General features: G+C 37.0%; 1 protein-coding gene across 1 annotated transcript; it reads left to right on the top strand.

Moving 5' to 3' along the window:
• The first annotated feature begins 8,847 nt into the window (after positions 1 to 8,847).
• LOC145065929 (putative inactive receptor kinase At5g58300) lies at positions 8,848 to 12,069 on the top strand. Its single transcript, XM_079013045.1, has 4 exons — positions 8,848 to 9,118; positions 9,242 to 9,286; positions 9,943 to 11,292; positions 11,367 to 12,069. The coding sequence occupies exons 3-4, from the start codon at positions 10,005 to 10,007 to the stop codon at positions 11,960 to 11,962; spliced, it is 1,884 nt and encodes a 627-aa protein (XP_078869171.1). The 5' UTR covers positions 8,848 to 9,118; positions 9,242 to 9,286; positions 9,943 to 10,004; the 3' UTR covers positions 11,963 to 12,069.
• The last annotated feature ends 825 nt before the right edge of the window (positions 12,070 to 12,894 follow it).

Raw genomic sequence — 12,894 nt, 5'->3', positions numbered from 1 at the left:
GGGTCTGACCAGAAACATTTTGAGAAATTGGAGTTGCAGTAGATGAAGATGGTCTTGATCGAGATTCCGAGTCAAAAGCAGCTTGTAAAGGTCTATACAGGCTTTCGAAGTCAGCTTCATAGACGATTTGGTAATTCGGTGATCCTGGTGATGGAGAATTGGACTCCATGATGTGGGTTGTAACATAAGTTGGGCCAGAATTTCGAAAAAAGTTGTCATCAAAAGTAACATCAAAGATTTCTTCAAGTACACGAGCGAACAATTAAGAACTTTGTAGGCTTTGGTTTTTGCTGAGTATCCCAAAAAGATTGCTTCATCGGCTTTGGGTTGAAACTTGGTGAGTTGATCACGATTGTTTTTGATAAAGCATATGCAACCAAAAACATGTAGGAACGAGATACTCGGCTTGCAACCATTCATGGCTTCATAAGATTTCATGTTGAGTCGTCAATTAATGATGCTTCAATTTTGAGTGAAGCAAACTTCAGCCTAGAGATAAAGTGGTAGATTAGCAAATTTCAGCATTGATCGAGCTGCTTCAACGAGAGTTTGGTTTCTTCTTTCAACCACATCGTTTTGTTGAAGATTGTAAGGAGTAGATAAATTATGGTCGATGCCTTTTTCTGAGAGGAATTTCTCAATGGTGACATTGATGAATTACGGGCCATTTTCACTTCGAATTCTTCTTACAAGAAGTTTGACGAGAACTTCAATTCCTTTGATGAAATTAATAAGTTCTGAGGTTGTTTCTGATTTTAGCCTAGGGAAGAAGACCTAGGTGAACCTTGTGTAGTCATCAACAATCACAAGAATATACTTTTTGTGATGCAGACTTTCAATAGTGGAGGGTCCACACAGATTAATATGCAGAAGTTCTAATGGTTCCGAAATTGACTTTTCAATGATAATGGGATGACCTTTCTAGGATAGCTTCCCACATTCACATGCAACACAAAGACGATCGTTTTTGAACTTGAGGAGTGGCATACCTCAGACCATTTCATCGGAAACATGATCATTTATATATCGGAAGTTTAGATGAGCAAGTCTTCAATGTCATAACCAACTAACGTCAGGAATGGACTTTGAGAGAAGTCAGAGTTGAGGCTTGCCAATGATCATGTTGATGTCTAACGTATACATTTTTTGTTGCAATTGGATTTGATTAGATATTCTTTCCGATCTTATGTCATGACATAGATATGCTTTTTGCAGAACTCAACTCTTCGGTTTGAGTCAGTGAGTTGAGCTACACTAATCGGGTTGTGTTTCAGGTCAGCTACATATGCCACAATAGAGACAGAGAAGTTGATGTTGGTGAGGATTCCATAACCTCATATCTGTGAATTTGAGTTGTTGTTATAAGTCACATAACCAGCGTTTGGAGCGAGTTTGAGATCACGCAGAAAGTTTTTCTGCCCTGTCATGTGCATGAAACAAGCACTATGAACATATTATATTGTATCTTGTTCTAAAGAACAGAGTGCCTACAAAATCAATGAGTTTTGGAGCTTTTAGGCTCTGAGTTAGGTTTGGGGACTTGGGCACGGGCTTTGGACTAAGACTATGACTTTGGAACAACTTGTGTCTCGGAGGGTTTGTTCCTAGAAACTTTGGGAAAGACGCAGAATGTCAAGGTCTTTTCATAATCCAGAAATCGTATTCAACCAAAGGTTGTTTGGACACTACTTTTCTTGGACCAACAGTTTTATGAGATGTAGGAATCACTGTGTTGACACAAGTTACAGAAGCATTTTTAACCTTTTTTTTTTTACTTTCCACTCAAATTTTCGTTTTGAATATTTTGAGGATTTTTTACAGCAGTGTTCTTACCAACTTGTTCTTTGCTTGCTTCTTTTGATGGTACATTTGGTTTTAGAAATTGTTGTGGTTTGAAAATAGTACTATCAGATTTAGCAATAAATACAGAAGAAACTGACCGAGGAGAGTCAGTTTTCACAAAATGAATCTCGACAGTAAACTTTTTCGGATTAGGACTAACAACCTTGTTTTGAGCGACTAAACTAGGAGAATTGGATGGCCTTTTGAGAAACTTAAAAGGCGAAAATGTATTATGGTTCCTAGTGGTTAAGCTAACTGTCTAAGATACTTTATTTTCGGATCTCTCGATGAATCTGGAATCTTTCCTTGACCTAATTTCCTCTTAAGGGGATTCTCGGCTTCGATCATAGGGTTGACAACATTTTTCTTATTTAACCAAGGTTTCTTCCGAGAGTCAAATGATGACTTGGAAGTTTGTCCAGATGATGGATTGTCAAACTTAGGCTTGATTGGCACTAGAGTTGTTTTTTAGATCACTTTAGAATTCGAGATACATGAGTCAGAAGAATCATCACATACAATTTCTTCATCAACGTCACTATCTAGTGATGCCCAAACTAAATCTGATTTATCAGAGTCATGTCCGATTGTCTCAAGAATTATTTCCTCAACAACACAATTATTCAGAGGACCAAAGTTAGGAATTTGAACTCCAGTACAGATGATGTCAAGGAATGAATCCGAAGAGAGATTCAGGTCCAGGGGTATTAGAGGCGGAAGAGGCTTGGAATCAGGACATTTGATAACTATAGGTTGGAACTCAGGAATCATAGATTGGAACTGGTCCGAAGTCTCAAGAAGGGGTGACAATGGTGAGACAGAGGTATCTGAATGTTTGTGGTTCGGAACATCTCCTATAAAAGTTAGATTTTGAAACTCCTTCAAGGGGCGAGCAACATGTTTCGGAAACTCGCTTCCAAGGCCTGGTGCTTTGGACCATACGTGACAAAAATTATGTGTCATCCATTTGTTTGCTTCAATAATATCAATTGAATGATGTAAAGTATCAATTTCGGCATTGAGACATTTGTAATCAGAACTAAAACATTTCTTTTAGAAAAGGTGATTTCACATTTGCTTTTTAAAATGATATGTTCATCTTGAGACATTACAAGCTCTCTTTCTAGTGATTCTATCTTAAGCTTTCTATCCTCAAAGTGTAATCTAAGGCGAGTCAGCTCATTTTCCAGCTTCTCACTTACTTCTATGGCAGAATCATAGACTTTATGGATGATGGTCATATCTAATTGGATCTGGATTAGATATGGTTCACAAAGAGATAAATCAAAATTATTTTCAGTAGCCATCTGGGCACACTCCATATCTGTTATCCATCATTTGCCTTGTAACATCCCGAAATTCAGGTAAAGCTATTATACCCTTTTCATTTTGTCAGGTTGTCATAAGTGGTCCCTTGAAAGAGTTCTTGTAGCAAATGAGTACGTTGGGCGTACTGGGGAGTACGATGCGCGTACTCATGCGCTTAATTTGGACGCGCACCCGCCTGGGTATGTTGGGCGTACACAGGGTTACGCTGGGCGTAATGGGTCCAGACGCAAACCCTAATATTTGACTTATGCACTATATAATGGATGCTAAGGCTCATTTCTCAGCCTCCATATCAGTGAGTAAAACCCTAAGAGAGCCTCCCAATCGTCCTTAGCTTGAGTGTGAGTGTTTTGGAGCTAAAAGTGCCTTGGTGTGTTAGTGAAGAAGAAGGAGAGGAGCTTGTGGAGGCTAGAGCTTGAAGTGCAAGTTTGGATCTGAGATCTACAGAGGAAGGAGCTACTTTTGGAGGTATAAAGTTCAAAACTTTCCTCTTCATTTTGGTTTGATGTTTCATTTACCATTTTAGGGTTAAAAGTCCCAAAGGTGGAGACTTTATGAGTGTAATGTGCTCTATGGACCTAGATCTGTCCCATTTCAGTGGTATTTGTGTTATAAATCCATAAAGTTTCCATTTTGGTCGTGGATATGAGGTTATGCATGAGTATTGAGCTTTCTAGTGTTAGGAAGTGGAGTATTATGGGTGTTAGTGACTTGTCCAGCCATACAAAGGCTTAAAGTCGCCGACTTTATGGATTAATAGGGTTATAAATGGTCAGATCTAGAAGTTGGACGTGGGTCTTAACGGATTAAGACCCCAAAATGCTTAGAGTCTGAAACTGGGAGTTACGTTGGGCGTAATCCCAGTACGCACGACGTAAGGGGTCGCGCACCCCGTTTTCTGTGAAAACACTGGGTACGCCCAGCGTACATGTGTGGTACGCGCAGCGTAACCCGGGGAGTTGACTTTTGTTGACTTTTAGGGTTTGGTTAACTTTAGGGTCTTTGAGCCATAAGAGGGGTAAAATGGTCTTTTACCCTTCTGAGAGTACTAAGAGGAGGAATAGTCTAGCCTTGAGAGATGTATTGATTTAGAGTGTTTATTTCATATGATTAGGCGGAGGCTAGATCGGATTTTACAGAGTTCGAGATTTTACCGAGTTACCCGAGGTGAGTCTTCTCACTATACTTTACCTAGAGTGGTAATTAGAGTTATCTGACAGAGTATTTTGTATGCTTTTTCATGATGTGATTTCTATGTGATTTATGCTATGTATGTGCCAGAGTTTTCAGAGTTAGGACCGTAAGGTCCACAGAGTTAGGGCCAGAGGGCCCACATAGTTATGGGACTGGGGGGTCCCACTGAGACACATTGACCAAAGGGTCAAACAAAGTTATAGCCTCGAGTGGCTAATATGTATTGTGTGTGGTATTTTGGGGAACTCACTAAGCATTTATGCTTACAGTGTTGTGTTATGTGTTTCAGGTACCAGTGAGGATCACGGGAAGGCGCCAGCTTGATCAGTACACACACGAGGCGTTTTTATATTTTGATCTTGGGATGTGATGTTATGTTTTGACTATATGATACAATGGTGTTTTTATAACAATTATGAATGAAAATGTGTTTTATAAAATGTGAAAGCTATTTTGAAATTTTAGGTGTTACATGCCTGCAATAGGGTCCTTCGCCCCATAGAACTCCGTACTGACTGGCAGCCATCTCAGCTCGAAAGGCTTGGAAACGCTCATCCAAAAACTCGATGATACCCTCCTTGATCGAGCCGAACATCACCAGGGTCGCCTTAAGGTTGTCTCTCATAATCTCAAACGTGATGAACTCGTGTAGTCCCTTATCAATTGGCTCGGTATATGCTCTTGAATACGCGTCTTGATCAGCTAGTACGCCCAGCGTACTATTACCTCCAACACTAGATTCAAATTGCTATAACCTCTTCATTCCAACTCCATTTTCGACATTCTTTATATCCACGAAAAGGTGTTGAAGAGCCCCACAACATTATCTAAATATCTTGGACTAAAAACTTCTCGAACAAAAAACCATATTTTATGCAAGAACCTGACCTATGACTTTTCCCTTTTTACCCTTCGGCCCAACACAATTCAAGGGTTAAATCTCTTAACTAGCATTACCTCCTTCCATAAGGACTAAGTTTTGTCTCCTTAAGGTCCAAGATTTGCACAATCGACTTCCGGCCCATAGCCCAAAAATGGCAGGAAACGGGATGTTACAAGAATGGCACCAAGTCATGTATTACTAGGGGCAATGAAATATTGCTAGACGTTCACCACCGTCTATATCACGATATAATGATTCTTGTGTAAGTGGGAGATTAATTGATCTATATGCCCAAAAGTCATTATAAAATGATATTGTTAGATAATATATGATCCTAAAGGGTCACATTAACAACAACTTGATACAATTGATTATTTATTGGAAATTGATTTTAATAAATATTCAATAAACTCTTATAATTAACTGGAAATTATTTATTTCATGGAAATATTAATTTTCATTAGCAAGTAACGTAATATATCATATGGTATGATTTATTAAGTAATGTACATCTTTTTGGACTAGAAAGACTTTTGTCTTTTAGCCAAAAGCCAAAGTTTATAATTTATAAAAGAGTTTGGAAGTTTTTATAAAATTTGGTCTTGCTTTTTACTCTCTAAAACCATAGGTTGATGGGGGAACAAGAAGCATGGGCTTTTGATTTGTTTAATCAAAACTCAAAAGTATGGTATGTCTTAAAAGCATTGTATGTGTGTGTGTGTGTGGGGGGGGGGGGGGGGGCACTTAGAATTTAGGGACATGATGTGCTTAAAGTGTTGAGGACTTATGGTTAAAGCATGAGCTTTATGAGAAGGCTTTCACTCTTTCTTTTCTTACTTGTAGAAATTGTAACATGCATGTATGCATATATTCTCTTTAGCTTTTGTCAAGACTTGGAGTTTTGCTTACTTGTTTATGCTCTCTTTAAGTCATATTTTGATATGCACTTAACACTTAAGAGTTGAAGGCTTTTGGACTAGCGTCTACATCAAGTTGAGTTCTTGTTGGTGGATTTCTAAAGGTAAAGTTATACTTTCATTCTACATTAACATTCAAGCCCCCACTTGAGGATTCAAAGGCTACAAAGATTGTCTTTCTTATTCTTCCTTCTTTGGTTGGTGTTTTTCTTTCCAAATTTTGCAAGAAGATCCTTGATGGGTTTAAACTAGTAGGCCCGGCCCAATACGTGGGCGACTTGGGCTTAGGCCCAGGGCAACAAAATTCTAGGGGCATAAAATAGTCCAAGAATGTCTATAGTATGTATAATAATAGCCCCAAAAAATTAGCCCATACTTGTGATCTGATCTCTTCGGAAGTGAGAAAGTAAGGGAACGACAATTGACAGGCCCCAAACAACCATTGTTGTGTATCCGAGAATTCAAATGCGCATGTAAAATCAAAATGTCCATTCGGCTGTTGCGCCTAGAAGCCTGATGTTGTCGATTTGAGAGCTGCAATCGTTTAAATCGGTAATCGCAACCAAAGCTATCTCATCTCTTTGTGGTCTGATTTCTATTCCCTTTTCTTAATTTCTCATTCTAAATCTCTATATTCTCTTAACCTGTTAGCTGTTCTACATTTCAATATTCCAATCATCAAGTTCGATTTTTCTCAACCTTTCATTCTAAGTCTAATCAACGATTCACCAATCACCACTCACTATGCTTGATTGGGTTCGATTTCTTTTTCTGCCTGAAGCAAGAGGAAAACGGAAGAAAGGAATAAGGAACTGTTGGATTTGTATTTTTTCTAATTTATGGTTTCTCTTCAACAGTTCAATTGATTTGGGTCAGTGGTTGAGTTCGTTTTCTCTAAGTTTGGTTCTAATTTCGATTTTTTTCTTAATTTGTTTCTAATATTGAATCTGATTTTTGGTTTTATTTATTGTATGTGATTAAGCGATTCGTTTTTGTGATGGGAATGACAGAATGAGGAGGCATATCTGATTTTTTTTGAGTATTTGGAGTTGGATAAGGAAAGGACTGATTTCTTATTTCTCTTCAAGTGGTTTGGATTAGTTTTCTACTTCTCTTCTTCTAATTTCGATTTTACTTTCTTTTTTAGCTCGAAATCTGCTGCCATCAACCTCTCTAAACTTTTTTGTTTTTGTTTATTGTTTCTGTGATGTGAATTAGGAGACTGATTGATTGAACCTCTCTAAACTAGTTTTATGTTATTCAAATTTTAAAGTCTTCCGTTTGCTAAAATCTTGAGTTTTTGAAACTATTTTTAAATAAAAACCTAACAAAGTAGCTATCGGGACACGGGTTACCAATAACGAAAAAAACAACATAATTAACCCTAATTCTCTCCCTCTCATTTCATAGAGATAGACAGATTCATCAAACCAATGAGGAAGAATAAAGTTTTGATCAAGTTGGTGTCTAGCAACGTTTTAGGTCTGTTTGTGCGGATATTGATAATGGCAATCAATTGTGATTGTCATCTCATGCATTAAAGGATCCGTATGCATCAAATGTATGGTCCAAAACCTTTTATGGTTAGTTGATTATTGATGTATAATACGATCATCTTTGGGGTAAATGAAAATTAAAATTAAAATTTATGTTGCGGGTTAATTCTTTAAATTGCTTCTGGAATTGATCAAACCCTAACACCCTTCTGGCAAGATGTTATGATTGATGAATCGAATGCTCTTTACCATACCCATACATACGGTTTCATATCGCTATCACCAGGAAAGAATATTATTGGTTGTTTTCCGACAAATTTTGAATGTTATTGGTATCCTACTGTAAATTTGAGGGAGGTTTTTTTTAGCATATATTAGGCCTTCATTTAACTTTTTTGCTATCAGCTTTTTATTAAGATTTGCAATAATCGTGTCCTGCTTATCGTTTTTTTTTTTTCTTTCATTATAATTGTAGTTTTCATAAATATATGATAAAATTCAAACCGTTTTTGGCTCTTAATCTTCGTACACATCCTCCTTTTGATATTATGATTATACTAATATAATATTATATGGAAGAAACGGGTCATTTTTCATGGGGTAGTTGAATAAATAAAAAGTCAAACCTACAAAACGTAATGTACTTACGCAAGAGAAGATTGTAATATTTTAAAAATAATTAATTTAATAAATCTACTTTCAAAAACTCAAAACAATGAAGTATGGTGATAAGTTGTTGATTTGTTGTACCAAAAAGCTATATGTGTATTTAACATTTCTACGGTTGGCCTATAAATTTTCTATTCCAAAATAATGAAAATAAATTATTTTCCAAAAAATGAATATACTCCATAATGATTGAGTTATACTAAATTTTAGTTTATTTAATATTGTTATGTCACAAAATTAATATAAAACAAAGTTTTTTATCTAAAAATGCTAACTATATTTTGAACTTATAACTAAATATATAAAATTAATTATCTAGTAACTTTTTGTTACTGATTAAATAATTATTTATAAAACAATATTTTTATATTTTTATCTATTTATAAAACATGAATTTTTATAAATGTATTCAACGGATTAAAATAATATAAACATATTTGTGTGTTTATTTTTTAATAATTAATCCCATATAAAACGCGTCGGCCTAGCCACTCATGCCATAATATTTGCACTGCCCTGTCCCCAACATCCATCGTCAACAGAGCAGTTGCTTCTGCTCCCTTTCTTTATTCACTCTCCAAAACACACACACACATTGTTATGTGTGTGTGAAAGGAAGCCATCGATTTCGAGATCTGTGTTCTTGTTTTACATATAACGTCCCGTTTACTTCACGAAGAAGCTCTCAACTCAACCGCCATTTTTCTCCTTGATTACACACACATGTGAGTAGATTGTGTGAGTAATTTGAATTCAAAGAGTCTATTCTGCTTCATAATCTCTGAAAGGTAAGGAAAATGTAGTTGCGTTCATGCTTTTTACATTTGTATAGAAGAAATGTATGTGAAAAGCGAATCTAGCTGCGTAATTGGTTTCTGCTAAGCTGTTTCTCCGTTTTCTTCGCGCTTCAGGTCGCCGGAGAGTTCTAATAGCTGACGATGGCCGACAACTCAACGGTACTCTCTCCTCCTCTCTCTCTCTCACAGAAAACATATTCAGACTTTTGCATATTATGTGTAGTTGTTTGATTATTTTTAAATCTAATCTTCGAAAACTTTCCAAGTTTGGCGCCAGATTTGATTCATCTGAAGCATGAAATTTTCTGGCTACAAGGTTTTCTAGGGTTTAGCTTAAACAGCAAGATGTAGAAGCCACAATAGTAGAATACGCACATTTAGTAGTTAATTAAGGTTAATTTGTTCTTTTACAACTTCCTGATTTCGTTTAGGGTTCTAAAATTTTTTTATTTTTGGAAGCTTTTGAAGAAGCTTATCAAACTGGAATTGAATATACACAATAACACAAGTAAGGTAGTTTGGTATTAATTATGGTCCGTAATATATATTATTTATTTAGTCATGTAATCATGGCAGTTTAGTTGTTTACCTAAATGCCAAACCTTTTTATTAAACTGCTTATAAAAAGTTGATTTTTTGGCATGAGGAACTAGTAATTTAATAAGAGTATGACAAATTCTTTAACACCTTTGTAGACAAATGGAAAAAGAACAAGCACAATATGTCCATTTCTTTATATAAAATTTTAACAGCTATTTCCTCTCTTTTTTCCCTTTCAATGTATAATAACTGATACCTCTCTTTTATGATATCAGGATTAAGAAAAGAAGAAACTAAAAAGACATGCACATGATAATCATCTTTCTCTAAGTGCACAATGAAGCTACTCTCTTTGTTGTTTCACTTTCTTATAATTTTTTCACTAAGTTTTGCTGATTTAAACTCGGACAAAATTGCCCTTCTCAACTTTGCAAGTAGTGTGCCACAAGGTCGAAAACTCAACTGGAAAAACAACACTTCAGTTTGCAAATCATGGGCCGGAATCAGTTGCAATGGAAAACGTGTAACCATTCTCCGGTTGCCCGGAATTGGACTCTATGGTCCAATTCCGGCCAATACTCTTGGGAATCTCAATGCCCTTACAATCCTAAGCCTTCATTCCAATTTCCTTAATGGAAGTCTCCCATTTGATATTCTTTCCCTCCCTTCTCTCTCCAATATTTATCTCAACAAAAACCAATTTTCCGGCGAAATACCCTCCTCTCTCTCTTCCCAACTTTCTACCATTGATCTTTCCTCCAATTCATTCACCGGAAACATCCCTAATTCAATCCAAAATTTAACAAATCTCCAAAGTTTTAATGTAAGTAACAATCAACTCAATGGATCTATTCCATCATCTTTGAAAAAGTTCCCATCTTCATCTTTTGGAGGGAACTCCGGACTATGTGGGCCACCCCTTACCCAATGCCTCTCCCCCTCTCCCTCCCCCTCCCCCTTCCCCACCCCTACCCCGTCCCCATCACCAACTCCATCTCCAACTTCTTCATCCTCACCTTCTCCATCTACAAATCGTGTTTTACCTCCTCCACAAATGACATTTCCGCCCTCGCAAAGACTACCCACTTCACGAAAAGACAACAAGAAGCTAAGCAAAGGTGGGGTGGTTGCCATTTCGGTTGTTTCCTCTTCGGTGCTATTGCTTCTTCTTTTGTTATTAATGGTGTTTTGTGGGAAGAAGAAAGGGGTACAAAATGGAAGTAAAGGGAAAGGTTTAGGTTTAGGTGTGGGGAGAATCGAGACACCTAAAGAGGACTTTAGTAGTGGATTGCAAGAGAATTTAAGGAACAAATTGGTTTTCTTCGATGTGTCATCTCAAAAGTTTGACCTTGAAGACTTACTTAGAGCATCCGCAGAGGTTTTGGGAAAAGGTGGTTATGGGACAACTTATAAAGCGATTTTAGGTGAAGGAACAATGGTTGTGGTTAAAAGATTGAAAGAAGTTGTTGTTGGAAAAAGAGGATTTGATCAACAAATGGAGATTATCGGAAGTGTAACAAAGCATCCAAATGTTGTTCCTCTTCTTGCTTATTATTATTCCAAAGATGAAAAACTATTGATTTATGATTGCGCAGGATCCGGAAGCTTGTCTGCTTTATTACATGGTATCTGATAAGAAAAACCCTAATTTTATAATGTTATTTCTTACATTTATCCTTAAAATCGATCTTGAACACAGGTAACAGGGGTTTAGGAAGAACACTGAATTGGGACACAAGATTACGAGTTGCTCTAGAAACTGCAAAAGGAATCGCTCATATCCATTCGGGAAACAATTCAAAACTAACTCATGGAAATATCAAATCATCGAATATCCTAATCAGTCAAGGAAACCATGCCCGGGTCACGGATTTCGGGTTGACCCAAATCATGGGTATACCTACCCTACCCCCTCGCACCTCAGGCTACCATGCCCCCGAAACAATAGAATCCAAAAAACCAACTCAAAAATCCGATGTCTACAGCTTCGGTGTTCTCCTACTTGAAATACTCACCGGAAAAGCGCCGGTTCAGGCGGCGGTGGGGCCGGAGGAGGTGGTGGATCTCCCGCGTTGGGTTCAGTCGGTGGTGAGGGAAGAGTGGACGGCGGAGGTGTTTGATGTGGAGTTGATGAAGTATGCGAATATTGAAGAAGAGATGGTGCAGATGCTTCAGATAGCCATGGCGTGTGTTGGGAAGAATGCGGAAACGAGACCCAAGATGGATCAAGTTGTTAGGATGATTGAGGAAATTAAGGTGTTTGATGATGATGATGATGATGATTCTCTTATTTGATTGTGATGAAGAAAGTGTATAATGTTGTGGGATAAATGGAAGAATAACAATTTGGTTTTATAATGTATTTAAACAGTTATATCAATTTATAGCGTGGTAGTTTTCAACTTTTGTTCTTGTTAGGATAATGTTGCTTATATGATTTGTTAGATATTGGAATGTACAATGTTGAAATGCTATAACTATAGAGGCCTAAGTCAATCTAACTTTCATACTTGCACACGACTAGTCCTTCATCTTTAGACTATGTACTTAATTTACTCAAGATGAGAATTTCTTAACATTAGGAGTCTAATAATTTTATTCAGGAACCTAACATCTAATAGTTATACAATTCAGATCCAACTTAAGGAAAGTGTTGGTAAGTGGATGTCATATATGTGTCCTGAAAGCTCACCGACATTTTCAAATTTGTGAATCATTAATTAATTTAACTGTTATAAATTTTTAACCCCAAACGTCTTAGTGTTATAATTTTATCCCTTTTAAAATGATTTTGTCGCCTAGAATCTATGACTGTCTGAATGGACGAGGATAACGCTCTTCATTTCTTCTTTTATCTCCTAAGATTTGGCCTTGTGGTATCTATCAATTTTACAACAACTAGATCATCTTTTTTCTCAACATCTTTGTCTTATGTTTTATGATTGAGAAAATAGAACAAAAGTCACAAAGTTTATATCAAAATTTTAATTTGCACAACAAGAAAAGGCACCATTTGGGACGACGAAGAGCGTCACAAATACTCAACAATGTCATCCCTAAAGGCTTTAGGGACGACATGTCGTCGCAATTGAGTCGCCGCAATGCCCTCATAGCTAATACACAAACAGCGTCCCAAAAAGTGTTGTCCCTAATAATCGTCGCCGTTGATGCTCTTTGTCGTCCCTAAAGGTGGTGTCCCTAAACATATTCCGGCAACCGGCCGGTGT

Source organism: Lactuca serriola, chromosome 8 (genome assembly GCF_051521515.1).
Source record: "Lactuca serriola cultivar US96UC23 chromosome 8, Lser_US96UC23_V15, whole genome shotgun sequence".
NCBI classification, from domain to species: Eukaryota; Viridiplantae; Streptophyta; class Magnoliopsida; order Asterales; family Asteraceae; genus Lactuca; species Lactuca serriola.
This window is presented reverse-complemented; position numbering and strand designations above follow the sequence as displayed.